Source organism: Rhinolophus sinicus, chromosome 12, assembly GCF_057876585.1.
Source record: "Rhinolophus sinicus isolate RSI-liver-muscle chromosome 12, RSI-T2T, whole genome shotgun sequence".
Classification (NCBI taxonomy): domain Eukaryota; kingdom Metazoa; phylum Chordata; class Mammalia; order Chiroptera; family Rhinolophidae; genus Rhinolophus; species Rhinolophus sinicus.
This window is the reverse complement of record NC_142512.1, coordinates 37,309,996-37,324,930: the sequence shown is the minus strand read 5'-3', so window position 1 is coordinate 37,324,930 and position 14,935 is coordinate 37,309,996. Positions and strand designations below refer to the sequence as shown.

At 41.8% G+C, this 14,935-nt stretch overlaps 1 protein-coding gene across 1 annotated transcript in view; it reads right to left on the bottom strand.

Moving 5' to 3' along the window:
• SKAP1 (src kinase associated phosphoprotein 1) overlaps positions 1-14,935 on the bottom strand; it is a 269,771-nt gene that overhangs the window by 30,739 nt on the left and 224,097 nt on the right. The window contains exons 5-9 of the mRNA XM_019740642.3: positions 14,776-14,853; positions 13,790-13,873; positions 10,997-11,121; positions 8,657-8,720; positions 6,287-6,481 (exon numbers count right to left, since the gene is read on the bottom strand). Of these exons, the coding sequence (XP_019596201.3) occupies positions 6,287-6,481; positions 8,657-8,720; positions 10,997-11,121; positions 13,790-13,873; positions 14,776-14,853 (546 nt within the window). The remainder of the gene's footprint in view (positions 1-6,286; positions 6,482-8,656; positions 8,721-10,996; positions 11,122-13,789; positions 13,874-14,775; positions 14,854-14,935) is intronic.

Genomic DNA, 14,935 nt, shown 5'->3' with positions numbered 1-14,935 from the left:
TTATCCTTTCAGGCAACAGCACTTAATCTAGTCATGAAACAAAAATGGAAAAAATAAAAATATGTTCTATGTGGTTCAATTCCAACCAGCTATTCTGATTTCCATTGTGCCAGTGGAGTCACCTAGAAAGAAAGCAGAATGCTGGCCATAGAGCTTATATGTCATTCACAACCACTGCTGAGCTTTGCAGTGATGGAGGTGAATGGCGAAGCTCCCATCCCCACATCCGTCCCATCCAACACTGTACTTCCTGGTGACTGAAAGTGGGCTCAAGTCAAGGAGCCTAGCTATTGATGTGAGAGGCTGGATTCTGTGCCTCTGCGGCCTTTGTATGAGGGTCTCCTCACATAGTGAAGGAAAGAGCCCTCCACAGCTGGTGGTGAAGGGCACACCTCTTAGCACTTTCCCAACTTTGGAGGGCCCAATATAAACAGAGAGGCATACAGTTCATCTTAGATCCGCCCTACAAGTCTGCGAGAAGGTAATTATTAGCCTCTGCTATGAGTTGAGGAAACTGAGACCCAGAGAAACACAGAACCATGGTCAAGGCTATAGCAGCCAGGATTTGAACTGAGGTCTATGTGATTGCTCTCAGGGTTCTTGGGATGGTATTTGGTGAAAAAACAATGGATGAATGAACGAATCAATGAATGAATGAAGACGGAAAGAAAGATAAAATATTCCCTGTGCTTTGAGGTAGAATCTATGTTCAGGCCCTAGTTAATACCCTGAAGGACAATAGCTAACACTTTTCTTTCTTCACCACACCCATTGGTCCTGTGATAAATGGAGTTGATTACTCCAAAGCCAAGAAAACTGATTATAAGGCAACAGAAAAGAAAAAGTCCCTTTGTTCACAGAAGAGGGTCAGTTAAACAGCCAAATTCCTCATTTTTATATTTCTATAAGGTGAGGCTTTAATTTTAAAGAGATTATTTTGAAAAATATTATTTTTAGGCTACAGAGCTTATTATACTTCTTTAGGAGAATATTATTTTTAGACATCTTAGCATCACATCTACTGAAATACATCTTCATTTAAGAGAGAATTAAAATTTATGTGCTAGCTCAACTTTAAACAGTAATAGATTATAATGGTCCTTGCTCCTAACAGGGCATATGGGACCCCGACCTTACATAGGTTTTAAACAAATTAACCTCCAAAGATTACTGTCCACTTATTACATTAAATGCTCTACTTGATTCCCAAATATCTCATCTCAGTTGGGAAAACAGTTGAGGAAGATTCTGTTAACTGTGCGAACGTGTCAGAGAACCACAGGGCATCACAAATGAGCACCAGTATCCAGAGAGTTGATTTCAATCAACACTCTTGGCACAATGTCAGGGACGCTAATGAGAGGCTGAGAAGAACAGGACACTGACTCTACGTGGGAGGCGCAGAGAGGAGCCAGCTTCCCATGACACCCCGGCTCCTTTCTGAAGTGCTGCTCTGACATTGGCTAAACCGGTGCAGAGGGAATAACATTCAAAAAATGACGAGGTCAGAAAGAGGGAGATCACTTCCCCCAAACAAAGCAAAATGACAGAAGCTTAAAAAATGCCAACTGTACCAATGTGCAACCAGATGCCAAGGTACTGTGGTGACAGATGCAACAGAAATACAGACTGAAAGTGCAAAGGGAATGTGCAGAAAAGTGGAAATAGAAACCACTCCACAGCACACACATCTATGTGATCAGTCTGTGGATGTTATAGCACCTCTTCAGACAACATGGAAAATACGAGCAAGATGCTAATAACTCGTTTAATTCTCTGGTGTGTATTTGGTAATCTCAACAGTTACCTTAAAATATTTGCATCCTCTCCCTGTGATATGGTCTTGATGTACAAGATATTAAATTCAATTTGTGCTAACTGCAATACCTGGAATACACTGACCTTAATTTCACGAATAATAATTGAGCACCTACTAACTGGGGAGAAAGGCCTGAATACAAATTGCCGTGGTTGCTAAAGGGCTAAGACAGAGCTCAATTCCAGTCGAGTCACCGAGGGTTTCATCAGCTGAGACCGGGGGATATTGTAGCTAAAGACACAGCATGATTCTGGTTTTGGTGCTGGCCCAACAGCGTCGTGGAGCTAGGACCTCCTGTGCTTGGGTGTGAGAGGGGAACGCTGAGCCTGACGACGGCACTGACTCTTCTTTGAAGCTCCCCCCATGCAGCGTCGCTTTCCTATGAAAACGGAATTTATTTTCTTCATAAACTTTGTAGTTTTGGTGTCTGCTTTTCTCTTTCCTTAGACCTCCTACGATTGCTGTTTTCCTTCCTGTGGGTCTGGACAACTGTACAGGGGGAAAAATAATTCCACAGAATGCTTTGTTTCCATTTGAGTCAAATTAAAACCAAACTAAACCAAACCAAACCCAGTTACATGCTTTATTCTAAAGCAATCTGGTTTCTGGGTCTATAATAACCCTCCAAGGCAGTGTGGGCAGCATTGGAATGTGTACAGAAATTCCCAGGGAATGCTCTTTGTCTCTTTCCGTTTGCGCTCCTGAAATCTCTCCAGAGAACACAGCCGGATTCTGTTGCCACTGCAGCTGCTGCAAGGCCCCAGTTACAGCTCAGGGAGGGTCTCAGGCGCCTTGCTGGATTCCAGCCTTGGGGCCTCAGACAAAGAGAAACCCGATAAAAATTGCCCTTTTATGGAATCTTGAATCATGAAACTGGGCCTGCGCTAGCCTGTAATATAATTTTGGGGAGGGGTGAAAGAGGGCTCAGAAAAGCCTCTCATTTTCCACATATTGCTTTAGCATTTCTTTGTGGTAGTTCCCTGCAGTTTAATCTACTGCAAATGAGATCTTAAAAATCAAGAGCCCCCATATGCTCAACACGGATGTTCAGAAATCCCACCGGATAACAACCTTGAAACCATATGATCCAGGATGAACATTTTTGTGGTCTTGGCTGAAAACCTCGAGTGCTCTGGTTTTCCCTCATGGGAAGGAGAATGCCGACCACGTAGCAAATGCTAATTATCCCATGATTAATGTGATGTGTAGTGCATTGAATTGGATGACCCATATGTTATTTTGATTCGGAAAAAATTTTTTTGTATTGACTTGGTATGTGTTACAGGCACTTTTCTCTGTACTAGGAAGCCCACGGAAGTTAGATTCTGGAAGGGAGGTCTCACATGGCCTTCAATGTGGAGACAATGAGGCTTGTGTAGGCCTCAACCCAAAGGGGAAGGAGACAGAACCATCAATGCTAAATGTTTTCCACAAAGCACATTTACCTGTTAAAATGAAGCAAATGTGAGCGGCCCAAGTCGTTTGACTATTGATGGGTCTGCAATGTTAGCACAATCCAACATTATTGTCGGCTGTCCCTCCAGCCAGCAGCTGTCCTTACAGTACAAATGGGCCTGAGCAGAAGGTGTGCTCCACATTCCATCTGCTCAGGATTCTCAATTTCACCTGCTTCATACAAATAGCAGAAAATGTCCAACTGGATTGTGTCAGGTCTGGTTGGTGGAGGTGGGGAACTAGCTGTCCCCCAATTCTTCAAGGAAGTAACACTTCCCATTTAAACACCATCAAATTAATAACAGCCAGGGTTTCCTGAGTGATCACTGTCTGACAGGGCTCTGCTCCACGTGCTTTACACACATCAGTTCTAGACTTCCCCCAGCATCCCTCTGTGATAGCTACTATGGTTGTCCCCATTTTACAGGTGGGAAAGCCAGACACAGAGAGGGCAAATAACTTGCTTAAGGCCTCACAAATAGCAGGTGGCACAGCAGGTCTATCCTAAGAGCCAGCACTTTTACCTGCAGTACCATGCTGTCTCTCACGTGTCGCTGCCCGGTAGGTGTCTCGAGCGATGGCAGCAGAGGGGAGACAATGTTAGGTCCCTCACATTCCCTCTCAGTTGCTCCAGGATTGGGAGTGTGGCACATGCAAAACTGGCAGCAATTTCAGAAGCAACAAGCTGAGTGGAGTGGACGGGAAGCTGGGTCATGGAGACTTACAGCTGAAATCTTCCCTTCATAATTAAATGCCAATAGTATACCCCATGTCCAATGCTGTCTCTAAAACCTGTGATGGATAGAGGCTTTTGGGAAACGACCTGTTGGCTGGGGACGGCACTGTCTTTTGGAAACTTGTATGCAAGTTAGCTGCCGTTTCCATCATCCCTGCCTCTCCTATAGTGTGGGCTCCTCACTTCTGAGGGACGGCTTCGGTGCGTGGAGGGGAAGTGGCTTTCCTCAAGAAAGCAGACCAGCACCCACATTCTTGGAGTCCACTCCAACATCCGAACTGGCATGATTTTTGGAGGAAGGCCTGGGTACCCTGGGCCTTCAGTGCCACAATGGCCAAGGGTAGGAGTTGAAGAGGTGGGGGAAGGATGGTGGTTAAGAAGTGAATCATACATTCACTCCCCCACCTGGGGCAAAGAGAGGGTCCCAAACTCATCTTATTTTCTGAGTCCTCTGTCCCTTGTCTCTCTTTTGCTTTGCCTCTCTGAGCATCAGCCCCTTCCTCCCTGGCTCCTCTGAGAACTAAGCATGATGCACGAAAAGGCCTCCTTCGCTCCCCAGAAGGCTGAGTGGTTCAGGGAGGTTTTCCTAGAGCACTCTTCCACAGCTGTAATCCAGAGTGGAGTGTCACCCAGATATTTCCCCAAGCCTGGGCAAGAGTGAGTGACATGTGAGCTCACTAGGACGATTCTGGCCAAGTTGAGGAGTACAGCTCCTTTTAGGGAGCGTTGTGGATTAGATCCATTTCTGCACCCTGCTGTTGCAATGGAGCAGACTGTGAAAGGGAAGATTCTCAGAGGAGCTGTGTTTTAATGTAGCAATTTGATTCAATTTTCCACTCTATAAAATTACCCATCACTGCTCGTTGCTTTCTAACAGACACCTTCACTCTTAATTTAACAATCCTATCGAATTCTGCCAGGGAAATTGGAAAAATTTATCACCTGTGAAATTTTATTTTCCTTTGGTTGTATCTGTTTTTGTAAAACTTCATTAACGACGATGACTTGCTGAGGAAATTATCATTTTTTTTTTTTTTTAACTTCAGACACAAGAAATGGCTCGACCTCAACCAAGATATCATTTGCATAATAAAACACAACAAAAAAACGCTAGGGGAAGTTGGGACTGGCAGAGGCTGAAAGTACTAGGAGGAGAAGCTGGCTCTGCCTGGTGGGTGGTGGGTGGGTGGGTGAGATCCCAGGAAGGAGGAGCAGTGTGGCCGCAGCCCTACTCTTTGACTCAGGAAGCAATGACGTGGTGTCTCCCCCAGGGAAGAAACGGATGCAGCATTGACAGGGTTGGACCCTCTTCTTTGGAAGCCTTGAAATACAAGTTGCTTACTCATGATGCATTTTAGCAACCAGCCCTGTCTTCAGGGGCCTGAGTGTGAGATTTACCTTAGTTCCTAAGTTTATCTGGGATTGAAGTTTAAATTGCTATAAATTTAGGCTTAACTTGAATTTCTCAGCAGAGCACTGAACATCCTGGCAAATTTCCACAGGAGCGATCTTTCTGAATGGACTTGAAGATTCAGCATTCCTGTGGTCTAACTACCTCACAATTAAAAGGCTCAGGCTTCAGTTTTCTACAGTCTGATCCCCACTGTGCTCTGCACTGTTCAACAGCTGCTGTTATCCCCACAAGAAGTGGCTCTGCGGAAGCAGTGATGACTACACATTTTTTCAGATGCCAGTTGTCATGCCTTTGGAAGAGAAAAAAATATGTACAGTAGACCTGCTGTAATGGTGGGCAGAGGGAACATGTTATGGTTATTTGTAAGAGATATGATTTGATGCGTGGGATATCTGAACTAGCTAATAATGAGTTGTGCTCCATCAGGGTTTCATTGGGGTCCTGAAAGGTTTGTCAGCCTTTATCTATAGTTCTTCAGATTTTTAATATCCTTCATCATTTCGAGGAGACTTTCCATTACTCTCACAATTACACAGAAAAAAAGTCGAAGCTAGAGAGTTTTGATGACCTACCCCAAAACTCACTATAAACCAATATGAGTATTTTTGACTCTTTGACCTTGTTGACATATGTAAAAAACTACTTCACGTGGCACAGATGAAAGATTCTCCCTGATCAATTCATCTTGCTCCTAGAGCAATAGAGAACTTCTATGCTGGGATTCATAGGGGCTCCATGGGAGCTTCCCTACATTTTCTCCTTTAGCAGTTTGGCTTCCTCTGGAGTTTTCAGAGTTATATTCTCTACCAGGTCAAGAGTTTCTGAAATTAGAGGAAGATAATTAGTAGGTGAAGTTTCTCACCTGGTAAGACTTCATAAATATCTTCTTCTTCTTTCTCCTCTGTGGGCTGTTTTAACCCCAGACTCCCAGGCAAGATAATGGGTCTACACTGGGAACCAGAATTTTGGGAATCAAGACCATCAATATCATCATATGTTTCTTCCTCTTCTCCTTCCTCATCTTCCTCTTCACATGGAATGGTTAAGGAGCTCAGATCTGCCAGGGCAGAGAGGAGAATGCGTCAAAATGGGGGGGGGGAAGAAAGGAAAGAAAAGAATAAGGCAGGGAAGGAAAGAGGAAGAAGGAAGAAGAAGAAGGAGAATAAAACATGTCAAAAGAAAATGAAACACTAGGTTAAGTGCTGTTATTTCTAATGTGGGCCTTGGTGGCAGGAAATCTACGGAAAAGGCTAGACTAACACTGTGTCAGGTTTAAACCATCAACATAAATCCTTCCTTGCAATAAAACTTGATCAGGATGAAGCATCCCTGAAAAGTATGGCTGTGCGAATGAGCGCACGAGGTGAAGGGAAGAAAAGAGGCCAGAAGAGAAAACGCCAGTGTGCCATGCACTGCTCATCAAGTAGAAAACTGGAAGGGTGAGTGATGGCCTGTGGTTTGCCAGGGTGCAGAGAGCTGTGGGAACGACAGTGGCTTCCGTAGGGTACCTGAGCTGTCAGGAGCTCATCTCCCCCATGAGCTCACTGCTAAATTTCAGACAAGTTTGTTTGCAAAGAGAAAAATGGGCAAAAGTGGAAGAGGAAGAGAAAGCGGGTTATGGAAAAATATAACAGTAATACAAGACCAAATGGAATGGCTTAGCGATGTGGTTACCACGTCCTTTTGCAACTGTACAGTCTGGCTGACCTTAAAGTGGGTCATCACATGGAGGATGTTGAGCCATTATAGCACTGGGGAGCCCAGGGCAGGAGAGGGAGATTGGTTTTTTATTTTAATGGGGAACTGGGAAGGTTCATTCTCTGATGTGCAGTACAGAGTGCTCTCTGAAACCCTGCTGAGGGACCTCTGCAGGATGGGCGAGTGCAGTCAGGGTACTCTAGGGAAGGAAAAGATGGAGAGACATCCGACGTTCATTTCAAAACAATAAAACTGTTTGGCTTGATTAGGCTTTTAATAAAGATTTTGCAACAATTTTCATCTGAATTCTAGTGCCACCTCATCTGAAGGAGGGATCAAAGACACATTTGTGGCTTAAACCATATGTTATTATTTTGTTTGTTTTAAAATAAAATGGAATGAATAATTTCTTCAATGTGGGATTCTGAAAGTACCACAGGGTACAGCTCAATAAAGCTGCTTTGAGTTTTATGGAGGTTTACACACTTAGGGGTATATTACACGCATAAATCCAAGGCACCTAGATGAGAGTGTACCCTGTAGTCTCGCCATCAATGTTCATGTTTGCCTAGTTCCAGTCTATTATACGTGACGCTCTTGGTAGAGGCAATAGTTTGTTTTTGTGATAGCAAAGGCATAAACTGAGTAAAATAGGCAATTCTTGTAATTAAAGCTCTGGTGCTTCCTTCTTTTTATCCACAATAAAATCTTATAGCAGAATAAAAAACAGAGATGCAAAGGCTTGGTGTTTTTCGGTTGATGTGCTTCTCCCTAGGTCTTGGACCATGTACAAAGTTGGTGTATCCGCTTTTCTGCAGAGGCAGGGTCCTGCTATGGCATATACCATCATGAAGGTCATCTGATGTCAAGTGACAGACTCAATGTTGGCTACTTCTACCTGTCTGGCCACGTCCGGACAAGGTTTCCTGGGCCACTGTCACTGCTGTGCCTGTAGGCTGGCCAGCAGAGGGTACTCTAAGAGCAGTCATTTAACATCTACAGGCAGGACTCTTCCCATCCTAAAGCAAGGAGCATTTTATTGTGGTGTGGGAAATAGCAATTTGTTTTTAATGTCCAACGTTCTTGAAGGCCACCTAGATGAATTTAGATTTCTGTAATATTTCCTGCTAAGACTAAAACAAGAAGATTTTGGACCTAAATCACATCCAGATGACTGTAAGTTTGATATCATGAATTTCCTTTCCAGAATATAAGGGTTTAGGACACACTGAATTGAACTGAGCTGGTTTTCAGAATCTCCTTTCCTAGTGATTATGACTATTATAGACTTGTCTGTAGGTAGGTGAATGAGCTAGAATGATATCAGAGGTCATTTCCAGGTTGATGGCTTCTTTACCTTCTTTTTGATTCATACAGGGCACTATTCGTGGTTATAATGTAAGGGATATGGTAGGGAGGGTAGAGGGAGAATAGGCAGAAAAAAATACATATTGAAGCCTATGGATTATGTTTATGACACTTAACTTCAACTGTAAATCTACTCAAGTATTGTTTCTATAATAATGATACTTACCCTTTAATAAGAAATTTATTTGATCCACCCAGTCTCTGGCTTCAGCAGGATTAGTAGCTGTAAACTAGAGAAAAAATAGTGAATTAATTTATCAACTTCACTAAAATTTCCATGACTCCTACAGGAATGTTCAAGGGAGAGAACTTATGAGTCAAGTTTCCGAGTCACACTGAAAGCACAAGATTCTCTGCCTGCTTACTATTAAAAAAAAAAAAGACCAAAACACTGAAAGTGACTTTTCCCTTCAGCGATTTTGCATACCCAATGTTGATAGCTATTTGAGTCCAGAATTCATGTCCATGTGCATTCATTCAATTATCCATTCATTCATCAGGAATTTATTTGATGAAACTTTACAGAAAAAAAAAAAAAAGCAAACCCAAATTCCTGACTTCAAAGAATAATGCATCAGTATGGAGGCAACATACACACCTGAGATGGGAATGCTATAAAATAGGTACATTTGACAAGAACTGAATGTTGAGAGGAGAGGGAGCACTTATTGTTGCCTAGAGTAAGCCAGGGAGGCTTGTTGAAGTAAAACTGTTCTGGCTGGATTTTAAAAAGAGTTGGTGGAAACTGGACAGTTTAGGTGGGGAGAACCATGTGCAGAAGATCAGGAATGAGACTGTCATGTATGGGGAAGGTAGGCAGATCAGCTGGTCTGGAGAACAACAACCAGTGAAGCTAGAGAGTTGGAGGTTAGAAAAGAGTTGATGAAACTAGGAGTTCAGACCTAAAATGAAGCAATAGGAAGCCATTGTAAATTCTAGCAAAGGAGTGGGAGTTTCAGTGCTGTGAATAGGAGCGATTGGAATAGGGAGAAATTGGAGACAGAAGACCAACTAGAAGGCTATTTAACTAGTCCTCTGGGTAAAGTGATAAGGACTTAACTATTGTGATAGCTGTGGGAATAAATAAGAAGGGAAAGATCCAAAGGATATTGTAGAGGAAGAATCCACAGACCATGATAATGACTTGGATTCAATGGGCCAAAGAAAAGAAGAGGTAAACAAACTCTACATTCTGAATCACAAAACAGGCCAGTCAGGCATCAACCCTTGGTAATTTATTTTTATTTTAAATGAATCAACTGGAAATGACTGTTCCTGAAAAACATTTATATTATAGGGCAAGATAAAGATATATGCTGTATAAGAAACCTATATTCCTGCTTAATACTTATTAATAGACATTGTCATTCTTGATTTCTTAAAAACACATTTCTATAAAAAATGTTTAGGAAAATGGATTGAGACTTGTCATATAAATTGTTATCTGGATAAGGCACCATCTGAACTGAATAAAAAAATCACTTAGGAACATCCTCAGTGCATACATCAGTATTGTATAGCTATCTAAAGGACTCTATAGAAAAGTTTAGTTTAAATAAAAAAAATTGAAATGATATAATGAAGACCTAGGTCATTTAACAAAATAAGGGTTATGATATTGTAGAAACAGAAAAGGATGAACGTTGAGAAAAAGTTGAAGAGTCAAAAGGTTACTTAAGTGGTTAATATTACCCTTAGAATGGTTTTTCCCTTTTTCAAAAGTTAGCTAAAGTTTTTCTAAATTGTTTTAGTAAAATTGTGATAATATAAAAATTACTAACAAGCAGGAAACAATATGTATACACATAAATACATTTTTGTTGAAAATCACTATATTACCATCATCAGAAATTTGTTATTGCTTTAATTAATTTTGTAATAGATAAGAAATGCATTACATATTACATATTATATTATACTATATTATACTATAATATTATATCAAAATGTATTGAAATGAACTCAGTGAAGACTAAGTCTTTCTTACCCCTACCTAGATCTATTCCCTCAGTTATCACTGTTACTACTAGTAATCATTGTCACCAATATCTTAGAAATCTTTCCAAAGATATGCAATGCATCTACACGTAGGAAGATTATTTTGGATAGCAAGATGAATATGGAAAAATAAATTATTTTTCACTCGACAGTCAGATTTTTCTTTTTCTGGATTTCATGGAAGGAAGTGAAGATAATCAGTTGAAAAATAAAGAGAATGGGAATTAAAGTCATGAAGTGAGAGGCTGTGAATGAGGAATTAGATTGTGTGCTGCAGTAGACAAGACTCTGCCAAGCAAAGAGACAGAAGCCAAGCAAAGGCAGTATCTAGGATGAGAGAGGCAACAGAGAGGAAAAAGGAGGGCATGACAGCAAAGGTGAGGACATGTCAAGAAAGAAGGTCTTGGTAGGAAATGAGAAGGGAACAAAGAAAGGCTGGAACCCAGCATAGTACCCACGGCTCACATGCAACAGTGATGAGGCTCACCATCGCCTCAGTTCATCCTACCTCATAGCTTCGCCTATCCTGGGAGGTCAGTTCAAAGCAGGATTCTTTCTTGGAATCTTTTCGCAGGTAGGGGGCCATCCGTATACTGTAGCCCTTAATGAGAAAGGTCCCTTTGGGCTGCTTGCCTGCAAGACAGGAAAGCTCCCTGTATCCCTAGAGAGATGCAACTGCCAAGGGAAGGCATCTTCTCTGGTATGTAAAATAAAAGCACAGAAACAGCTGTTACATCCCTGAGGAACCACACTAGTCAAGGAAAGGTTATTAGGGAAGCTTACGAAGAGGCTACTGCGACAGAGAGGCAGATATCACTGCCAAGCTAGGGAAATGCAACATGAAAGGTTATGTGCCAAAAGAGTACAACAGAGACAGAGAATTTATTAGAATGTTAAGAGATCTATAATAACAGAGAGAAGGAATTATTACAGCAGGGAGAATGCAGCTGTAAATGTGAGGCTCTTGAAGGCTATTACAGAACCGAAACATTATTATCAGAGCTCACATTTGAGGGGAGGGACAGCAGCACAGGGGGCATTATAAGTTCGAGGATCTCCTCCTATGCCCTGTGTAGTTTGGGTTAGACTGCTCTCCCCCGCCTGCTGCTCAGGTGGGAATTTACGCTGGCAGGAGAATAATTAAAACTCAGTATTTTATCCTCCTTCCAAGAGGTCAAATTGGGAAGTAGCAGAGCACTGCTGAATATCGTCAGATGATGAGGAAGGAGATACAAGGCAAAGGATCCTAGTGAAGGAAAGGAGAGAGCACTCTGTCTGTCATTCCTTTTAAAATACACACACACACACACACACACACACACACACACACCAGAAAGAGGAAAAGAGGAGATGGTTCCCAAGCATTCTGTGTCCTCATGGTGTGGTTCAGGCAGAACACACAGAAGACAGGTACCACAGTACCTGTCTGAGTCATGCTTTCTGTCCTGTATCATGTGGAATGAATTGTGTAATAAGCGATTTTTAATGATGATGATGATGAGAAGGATGGCAGTGGGATGACAATATTAAAAGGAAAGAAAAAGACTGTCCTCACGTGGTTGCGCTAAAAGAAATATACAAACACTCTATACTTACTAAGAAAATGTCTTGGGTCCAATAAGAAGTAACTGGCGAGAAGGGAGCCATGCAACAGTGCTTTTTGACACCAGAATCTTTTTTGTTAAAGTATCTCTCCTTGTTCTAACCGGCCACTAAAATGTTTTGTTGTTTCTTTGGTCACTGGATTTTATTTCACCCTGACAGCAAAATGGCCAATAAACATCTCCTAGTCTCTCGCTCTTCTTCCCCCTCTCTCACCTTGAGTGTAAAGGATTCTGAGTGAACAAACATGATACCTGGTTTTATATCCAGATGTGCCAACCACTTATTTAAATGCAAGGGAAATGATGAACATTTTTACAAAGACATAAATGTTATATTAGTCTGAAGGTTTACAATAAGAAAATAACACCTCGCTGGCTGGTATGCCTAGAATTTAGGGGAGAAATTGTGGTGGCTGGATTTGAGCGCACTGGTAGTTGGGCAGTTTTTGAGTTATGCTGCTATCATTTCCAAGTAGGGCTTCACACTTTACCTCTAGATGGGAAAGGCTCTGAGGAATCCAAGATGGTGAACCCAAGATGAAGGTCAGTGATACCTGCTGTAAGGCAGAGAGGCAGGCTGAGGTAAGTGCCTCATCGCCTGAGGGCAAATCTTAAGGATTCCAAGTCACTTAGCAAAGCTGCAGTTCTTTCTGCTGCCTTAGTGCCAAAGGTGCAGGAAGTCCAAAGGCAACTGAGTAGATATCTGATTATTCCCTAGACTGGATATCTAGGCTTTGGGAAAGGAGTAACCATGGGAAAGAAAGAAGAGAGGAGAAATAGAAAATGATCGGAGGAAAAGAAAGGATTTACTCTGGGTCATTGGCCTCTACCAAGGCAGTAGAGCCCAAGGAAAGCCCCCACAAGAACTGATGTTTTATTTTACTTTATCTTCCCCTTGCTTCATAGAATTACTCTTGGGGCAGTCTGTCTCTGTAGGAGGGTATCCCCTACAAGAATGTTTGCATTCACCTACAATGATAATTTTTAGCTTGCATATATTTGTAGCTGCCTCCAATTTGCGCTTATATCTTCTATTCCTTCTCACAAACTAAGCAACTGTGTTAAGCATAGGTGGGAGTTCTTCTAGGGGTAGCTCATGAGTGTTGTGCATGACCGAGTCAGTGGTAGCTGCTTAAGAAGCTGCCTCTGGCCTGAATCAACACTTTGCAGCTGCCGCCATCTGGCTGAAGGGTGTCTCACGGGCACAGCAACCATTTGGGTCAACACTCCATGGCTCTAGGAACGTCCACTGGACTACTTCCCAGGAGTCAGTAGAATAAAGAGAGTTTGGACTTAAGGGTTCTAATTCTGGGCCATTGATAACCTGTTTAAATCTTTCTCAGAGTTTTTTGGTTTTTTTTTCTTCTCAATTTTTAACTATATTACTAACGCCTATAAAGAGTTTGAGGTTCTTTTTTTTTTTTTAACATGTTAATATTATTAGTTATAATAAAAGATAAAACCCTTTGATATGTTCATCACAATATCCTACTGTTTAAGAGGAAATAAATTCTAAATTGACATCTGAGCTTTTGGTGATAGACAAAGTATTATTTCCCCAAGCCTAGTTCTTTCCCAATCAGGTCCTTTTATGGGTGTTAGTTAAGGATTGCTATCTTGAGATCTAAGTGCTTGAGAATTTACGAAGTGTTTGCATCCAGGAGTGAGATGCTGCTGTGCAAATGAAGAACACTTACTTTTCTCATTAGCATAGTAGTAGAAGAGGCCTCTGCTGACAACACACCATCGCTTCTGCCACTCTGATCCAAAGAAACTATGATCTAAATGGAACAGCAGTAAGGGACATAAATTCAGGTAACTACAATCGCTGAAGAGTCTGTAAAATCCAACAATACACAGTCCAGTGCGTTATTGTTTTATTTCCCCGGTTAATGGACTGTAAAACCCTCCCTTCACTCCCACAGGTTATCCCATATTGACTCAGGGTCCAGAGGACTCACTCAGTTAAAGGTCCAAGTTCTAAACACGGTTTATCTGCTCTGAACCCTCACAGCTGTCTATCTTCTTTTATATCTTCCAGGTTCTAATCTCATCCTGTATTTTTCAAATTCTCCATGATATCTTTATGTGTTGCTTTTCAGCAAACCAAAATGATGCTCCAGGCCATGGGCAAGAGAAAGGCTTTCTTTGTACTGAGCCAATTTGCCTGTAGAGAGTTCAGTTTGGGACTTTGGCCCTAGTGGTATCTATTCTAATCAAATGAGTGACAGGTTAAGATTTGGGCACCTTTGAAACTGGAAAGTGGCTGCTTCACATATGACATAGAAATTGTACTCTTGACAACATAGTTTCAATCTTCATGGGAGTATACTGGGAGATGACAAGAACAAGAATATCATCCATCTATCCATCCATCCATCCATCCATCCATCCATCCACCCATCCATCCACCCATCCATCCAGCCAAAGTATTTATTAAGCATTTGTTGTGTACCAGGTGAGCAAGGCAGAACCAGTCCTATTCTGATAAAGCTCACAATCTGCTGAAGATTTGGGACCATCTCTCCTTAGCCTACACACAAATGTAAGTCTTCTTTTCTTTTCTTGCCTTCCTTTTGACTTCCACTTACCTAGACACATAGGGTATAGAGGAGGCACCTGCTACGTTAGCCCTCTTTTTCTTCATTTCCCTTCCCTTCCTGGAATGTTCTGAGATCAATACCTTTACTTTTCTTCTCCAAGTATCCTTGCTTGATGATGTTATCAAGCTCTTGAGCTCCTCTTGTGATGTCTTCTATTCCTAAAAGGAACAAAAGCAAAATGCTTTGTTGAAACCTGACAGAATTTTCATTTAGGCTACTTTTGATAACTTGCATTAATGA